Genomic DNA, 7,497 nt, shown 5'->3' with positions numbered 1-7,497 from the left:
ATTTATGAACTAGTCGTTCATAAAACTAAATTGAACCTATAGTTTCATATTCAGTGCCTTTGAAACCCGAAGTTTTCATAAATTAAACCAATACATTTCTATAGAACCCGAATGTTTTACAATATATATCTATGGACCACCATATGACTAATCACGTTTTTTGTACCCTTCGTTTTAGGGACATGTCGAACTTGAACAAACTTGATTTGACCGCTCTAGAAGTCTCTGAAGGAAACTCCCTGAAGTGGGTTCAAGACGTAAAGCTCCATCTTACTGTAAAGGGCATTAGAGCCACCATCGAGGCATTAACCGACGACAAACCTGTCACTGAGGAGGACCCACACACCCTCTCGCTTGCTTTGGCCGACCGTTTTGATCACTAGAAAGACATATACTTGCCTGAAGCAAGACACGACTAGCATCATCTTCGCTTCCAAGACTTTAAAGTCCGTGAATGAATACAACTCTGAAGTTTGTAGAATTCGATCACTGCTGAAGTTTTGTAAAGTGGAACTAACCGAATCAGATCTTTTGGAAAATACCTATTTGACCTTCAACACCACCAATATTGTCATGCAGTAACAATATAAGGCATAAAAGTTCACCAAAATTTCGGATTTGATCTCTGTTTGACTTCTCTCTAAAAACCAGAACCAACTTTTGATGAAGAATCATCAAGCTCGACTGACTGACTCGAACGCCATGCTTGAAGCGCATGCGACCAATTCTAGCAACCACAAATGACGAAAAAACCGTCGTGGTCGTGGTAATGGGCGGCAAGCCCAACCACGGGCCCAAGGTCAATAGAACACCGACCCCAAGGGAGGACATATGACCCAGCAACGTCCACCCCTTGCCTCTAAGGCCCCGAACTTCAAGAAGAAGGGTAAAGCTCTCGTTCAATCGGCTTCCATTGAAATGGATATGTGATATTGTTTGGATCAAAGGATAATTGGTCACACATATGCCAAGCTAACCTCGAGGCTATTGCCAAGTATCATTCCCGTCGTGAGTCTAACTTTGCACATGTGGATCATCCGAAAGATGCTACTACATCAATGGAAATATCGGATTTCCAGGAGGTGTCAGCGTCTATGGACGAATAAATTAGACATTTTTATAGGGTGCCTACCCCTAGTGGCCGAACCCACTAAGAGTGGCTGGCCCCTCTTCCCTATTTTTCTAGGTTTATGGTTTAATTTCAATTTTTCTAAATCTTGGGAATAATTTGTTTTAAATTATGGATTGTTATTTGATGGATATTATTGCTCAAATTGCTTAATTGAATTAATAGAATTATATTTGTGCATGTGACCAATTCAATCAATTTATTTCTAGGTATATATCTAATGGAGAAGTTAGTTGTCTGGCTGATAGTGACATTATCTTACTAACTTTGTACCTAAGAAAGCACCTCTGACAACTCTCTTAGGGCCATCCAACCTGATTGAAAGATACAGAAATGCTCATATCATGTTGTCCAATGGCACAGTCTTAACCATTAAAGAGGCACTCTATTCTCCACGTTCCGGAGGAACGTTGCTGGGTTTTAGAGATATTCGAGATAATCAATATCATGTTGAAACCACTGAAGATAATGGTTCTGGATTTCTTTGTATCATTTCGCATGAATATGGCCAGAAGCATATTCACGAGAAGTTGGAGCGTCTCCCGAGTGGGTTGTACATCACAACCATTTGCGACATAGAAGCCCATCATGTGGGCGGCCCTATGCCTGAGTTCCAGAGCACTTTGATGCTTTGGCATAACCGTTTGGGACATCCTAGACATGACATGATGCGCCGTATCCTCAAATCATCTTATGGGCATTAATTACCTCCCTACATTGGATTCCCACCATGCAAAGCATGTTCTTTAAGGAAATTAAATACTCAACGTTCAATTGCAAAGATTATTCACAACCCCCCTAAGTTTCTTCAGAGGATTCAAAGGGATATTTGTGGACCTATCCAACCAACATGCGAACCATTTAGATACTTTATGGTGTTGGTTGATGCATTGACACGATGGTCACATGTTTGCCAGTTGTTTACACGCAACGCTGCATTTGCTAAACTCCTAGCACAAATTTTTAAGTTAAGAGCTCACCACCCTAATTATCTGATTAAGTTGATTTGACTGGATAATGCATGAGAGTTTACATCACATACTTTTGACGATTATTGCATGTCAGTATGGATTGATGTGGAACATCCTATACCTTATGTTCACACCCAAAACGGCATGGCAAAAACTTTCATAAAGTGCCTTCAATTGATGGCTCGGACTTTGGTTATGCGAACCAAACTGCCGGTATCTACTTAGGGCTATGCAATATTGCACGTAGCTATATTGGTCCTCTTGAGGCCCACCATTACCCAACCACATTCACCGTTACAATTGGCCACTGGATACGAGCCTGATGTCTCTTATTGACGGGTGTTTAGGTGAGCCATTTATGTGCCAATAGTGTCGCTACTACGTACCAAAATAGGTCCTTAGAGAAAAATAGGAATCTGTATCGGTTATGATTCGCCATCAATTTTTCACTATTTAGAACCCTTGATAGGAGATCTCTTTACCACACGTTTTGCGGATTGTCAGACAATCTTCCCATCGTTAGGGGGAGATAAGCATGTTAACGTTCCTGAAGAACCCCACAAATTGTCGTGGTATGCTCCCACTATGTCTCATTTAGATCCTCGCACTGCCCAGTCTAAAACTAAGGTGTGACGAATTATAGATCTTCACAACATTGCTCAGAGTATACTAGATGTTTTAAATAATCTAGCTAAGGTTACAAGATCACATATACCTGCTACAAATGCACCTGTAAGGATAGATATACCCCGCGTACGTCACTAGCCCGCCTGGGAAGGCTGGATTGCCCCCAAAGCTGGGAAGGCCACACCTTCCTCGCGGCCTGGTCCCACCAACTAGTGACCCTAGTTTGAATTCGACCATCACTCACTCATCCGTTCCAACGCATGAGGTTATTCTAGATTACAATGATGTCTTAGACGAGACAACCTAGCTCTCCCGAGAATCGTGAGATTTTTGTCCACTACGCAGTATTGGATGAAGTTTGGAATCGAAATAAGATAATCATCGACGATGCATTTACGTACACAATAGTTACTGACATCATGCTTAGCGATGAAATTTAACCACGTTCCATTGATGAATGCCAATGTAGAACAGATTGGTCAAACTAGAAACAAGCAATCCAAGTTGAACTCGATTCGCTTGCAAAATATAAAGTGTTTGGACCTATTGTTCCTACACTACCAAGTGTGAAGCCCGTTGGCTACAAGTGGGCTTTTGTGAGGAAGCGTGATGAGAAGAATGAAATAGTGCAATACAAAGCACGCCTCGTAGCGCAATGCTTCTCTTAGCGCCCTGAGATTGATTACAAGGAGACGTATTCCCCCATAATGAACGTTATAACGTTCTGCTACCTTGTCAGTTTGGTAGTTTCTAAAAAACTGAATATGCAGCTTATGGACGTGATAACTGCGTATCTCTGTGGGGATCTAGATACATAAATATACATGAAAGTTCCATAAGGACTTCCATTGACTAGTTCAAATAGTTCTAAACCACAGAACACTCTTTTAATTATGTTGAGGAGGTCACTCTACGGATTGAAACAATTCGGGCGGATGTGGTATAACCGTCTAAGTGAATATTTGACAAGTTAGGGTTATGTGAACAACGAATTATGCCCATGCTTGTTCATAAAGAAGTCACATGCTGGATTTGCAATCGTTGCAGTTTATGTCGATGACAAGAACCTCATCGGAACTCCCGCAGAGCTTAAGGAAATTGCTATGCACTTGAAATCGGAATTTGAGATGAAAGATCTTAGAAAAACTCGATACTGCCTTGGCCTAGAGATTGAGCATTGTTCGGATGGAATCTGAGATGAAAGATCATGCTCCATTGAGTTCACTACTTTTGTCATGTTTGACGTTTGTTTGACGTTTGTTTTAGACATTATGCATACTTCTCACTTTTCTCCTTAGTCTATGGGCTTTTCCCCATGCCTTGGGTTTTACCATAGTGAGGTTTTGTGAGTTTTACTACCAATGCATACTTTCTTTATATTTGAGACTCGCGTTCACCCGTTGTGCTGATAACTTTATCAACTATTCTACCTTCTCTGCTGAAGATCTGATGCGATGGTTTGTTGAGTATTTACACACTTAAGGGGGAGTGTTGCAATCATATTTAGAATAGGAATGTGATTGTGTAAATCCTAGTACATCTAGGAATATCTCTTATATTCCTATTAGGAGTTGATTACCTATTAAGAGTTGTAATCTTAAAAGAGTAAGGTTTTTGCATATCCTACTACTATAAATAAAGGCAAAATGGGGGTGATACAACACACACCTCACAATTAAATCACTCTCTCTTCTCTCATAATACTGCCGGCCCCCTCTTTCTAATACCTTAGATTAGTTCAATCAAATAGGCTTACAACAGACAACTTAATAAAGCAAAATCAACTTAAAATTCATGAACTATTAGAAAATCCATTTTCTTGTTTTACTTTATTAACTTGTCAAATATTTTAAGCCTTTAGATTGAAACTAATACGATCTTGTCGCTAATGTACATTAAGTTCTTACAAGTCCTCAAAATGAGGACCTTAGGAGAGCAGGACTTTGTGCTGATGGGGACGGGGATTCAACAAAATTTCTAAACACCGATGGAGGAGGGGACGGAGAGCGGGGGCGAGGATGGTAATGTGACCCCCGGTCCTGACGCATGGCATAGAATAGCAAGGCGCAGCAGAAACTTTAGTAACATATACGTCGAAACCAAAAATCTAAGAATTCTGAGAATGCAGGACCAAATTCAGAAGATCTTAAAGCACAAAGTACATGGCTAATTAAACGGAATGTATATTTACATAAGCTACGTTCAGTTTTGCTACATTCTATATGCTAATTCCTCACAACAGAGTTCAGTATTTCCAAGGGTCCGTAACGCAGTAACATTCTTGGACTCTGAACAAAATGCGAGGACCGATACATAACTTGATTGGAAGTTACAATGCTGAATTATCCCTTCCTTTATATTAACGAGTATAAGTGATCTCAAAGAGGAGGTCGTGGCAATTCAATCTTGAAATTGGCTTCCTCTTCCTCCCGTCAATTCAGTTTTATATATCTGATCCGGGCAGGGCATCTTAGACACAATTCAAGCTTAACCTGAAGTTCTTATCAGGCGATAGGATCAACTAGACCGTAGGCTACACTCCAAAGAAGGATCTATCTCCCATCCAAGATCTCCACATGCAGTAAGAACAGTGGAAAGGATGTAATCATCCACCTCAAAACCTTCTGCTCGCATACGGTACATGAGCTTCATAGCCTCTTGGCAGAGACCATTTGTTGCATAACCCACTATCATAGCCTTCCAAGAAACCAAATTACGTTCTGGCATGCTGTCAAAAACTTCAAATGCCTCTGTTACGTACCCACATTTTGCATACATATAAATCAGAGCGCTACCTACAAACACATTAGACATGGCAGGACTTTTGTTTGCAGAGGAGTGAATCAATTTCCCATGCAGAACAGTTTCCAGCTTAGCACATGCTTTCAAAGCAGATGAATAAGTAAACGCGTTGGGCTCCACCCCGTCCTCCATCATTTCTTTCAAGAATTCCAGAGCTTCAGCCTCATGCCCAAGTTGTGTACAACCAGAAATGATTGCAGTCCATGAGACAACATCTCGTAAAGGCATTTGTTGGAGGACCCTTGTGGCATTGGAGTACTCTCCACACCTACAGTAGAACCACACTAGAGTACTTCCTAGGTGTAAATTGGTTTTGAGTCTTTCGACCGAGTTCTTGACTATCTGTGCATGAACTTCTCTCCCCATCACCGAATTCCTAATCCCACCACAAGCTCTGAGGATGCTTACAATGGTCAAGTTGTTGACCAATATGTTACGCCTCTTCATTACTTGAAAGAGGTATATGGCCTCCTCACTGAGGCCCTTCCGCGCATACCCCGCTATAATAGATGTCCATGTAACTGTGTTTCGGTTTCTCATTCCATCAAATACGTTTCTCGAGTGTACCATCTCCCCACATTTTGCATACATATCAACTAGAGAAGTGTCTATGAAAATATCATTCTTGTAAATCTTCTTAACTATGGCACCATGCAACTGTCTCCCAAATCCTAATTCCTTCTCTTCCCCACAAGCCTTGAGAACACCACACACTGTAAACTCATTCGGAGAAAACCCATCACTCAACATCTGCGAGAACAGCGAAAAAGCCTCCTGGCCATGCCCTTGTTGCGAACACGCAGTGATCATAGTTGTCCAGCAAACGACATCCCACTTCGGCATCTGATCAAATGCGCAGAAAGCACTCACTAGCTCTCCGCACTGCGCATATAATTTAACAACGGCGCTGTCAACAATCAAGTTGCTCCAACCCCCTTTCAAAACACCACCATGAATTTGCTTCCCAAGCTCATAATCCCCTCTCTCACTACATAAATTTAACAAGCACACGAACATCTTACCATTCGGCACAACCCCATCATTGATAGCTTCCCCAAACAACCCCAAAGCCTCATCGTCAAAACCAAAGTTCAAGTACCCATTAATAATGGCAGTCCAAGAAACCACATTTCTCACAGTCATTTCATCAAACACCTTCCGGGCGTCCCCCAACTTCCCAAAAACCAAATACGCACACATCAAATTGTTGAAAACATAAGTAACCGGGTTCGCCAAACACCTCAAAACAATCGCATGCAATCTCCTCACTTCTTTCAGACCGCGACATGACCGAAGCCAAAGAGCAAGCAAGTAGGGCCGTAAGCTTTGGCTCAGCGATTGAGTACCCGAAAATTCAGCCTCTGGGTTTTCGTGGGAGTTCGAATTCTGAAAATCTGACGCAGAAGATGAAGTTTCACAAGAAAAACAGCGAAAATTTGATGAGGTTTTGAGATAATTAGGCTTTGAATTCGAATGCTTTGTGTGTTTTGGCGGTCGAATGGAGAGCAGAGAAGGTGTTTGATAAAGGCTGATACCAATACGTGGTGGCAAGAAAGTCGGCGAAAGCATTGCCTGTTTTGCAGGTTTGAAAAATCCCGCGAAGCAAAGGAGAAGTCAGACACAGAATCTTGGTCTGAGAGAGCTGGGCTCCGCTTCGCATTAAAAAACCAGTGTAGGTGGTGTAGCCGCCAGCTTTCAAAATATTCCCCTAATTTTTTCTTAACTTTTTGTTTACCCAAAATAACTTTGCACATAGATCTTCGGGGAAAAGTAATTATGTTTATACTTTTAGATGAAACCAATTCTCATCTCTTGATGATAAATTATTTAACTGACCAATGATATTTCTTTTTTTTTTTTTCGAAGAAGAAGAAAATTAATTTAAAGAGAAGCCTTGATAACACTCAAAGCCTCAAGAATCAAACAAAAAAGTGTTTTTTGCTTGGGCAGGTATACACTCATCCCAAA

At 41.2% G+C, this 7,497-nt stretch overlaps 1 protein-coding gene across 1 annotated transcript; it reads right to left on the bottom strand.

Annotated features, from left to right (window-relative positions):
- Positions 1-4,825: 4,825 nt before the first annotated feature.
- On the bottom strand, positions 4,826-7,246 carry LOC137712410 (pentatricopeptide repeat-containing protein At4g18520, chloroplastic). The gene has a single exon (XM_068451493.1). The coding sequence runs from the start codon at positions 7,096-7,098 to the stop codon at positions 5,245-5,247; it is 1,854 nt and encodes a 617-aa protein (XP_068307594.1). The 5' UTR covers positions 7,099-7,246; the 3' UTR covers positions 4,826-5,244.
- Positions 7,247-7,497: the final 251 nt, after the last annotated feature.

This window comes from Pyrus communis, chromosome 1, assembly GCF_963583255.1.
Source record: "Pyrus communis chromosome 1, drPyrComm1.1, whole genome shotgun sequence".
In the NCBI taxonomy this organism is placed as follows: domain Eukaryota; kingdom Viridiplantae; phylum Streptophyta; class Magnoliopsida; order Rosales; family Rosaceae; genus Pyrus; species Pyrus communis.
Note: the sequence above shows the minus strand (reverse complement) of the source record. Positions and strands in the feature narration are given on the sequence as shown.

What these genes read in the sequence shown, in the direction of transcription:
- LOC137712410 (XM_068451493.1), bottom strand. Translation starts at nt 7,098, where the DNA reads ATGCTTTCGCCGACTTTCTTGCCACCACGTATTGGTATCAGCCTTTAT.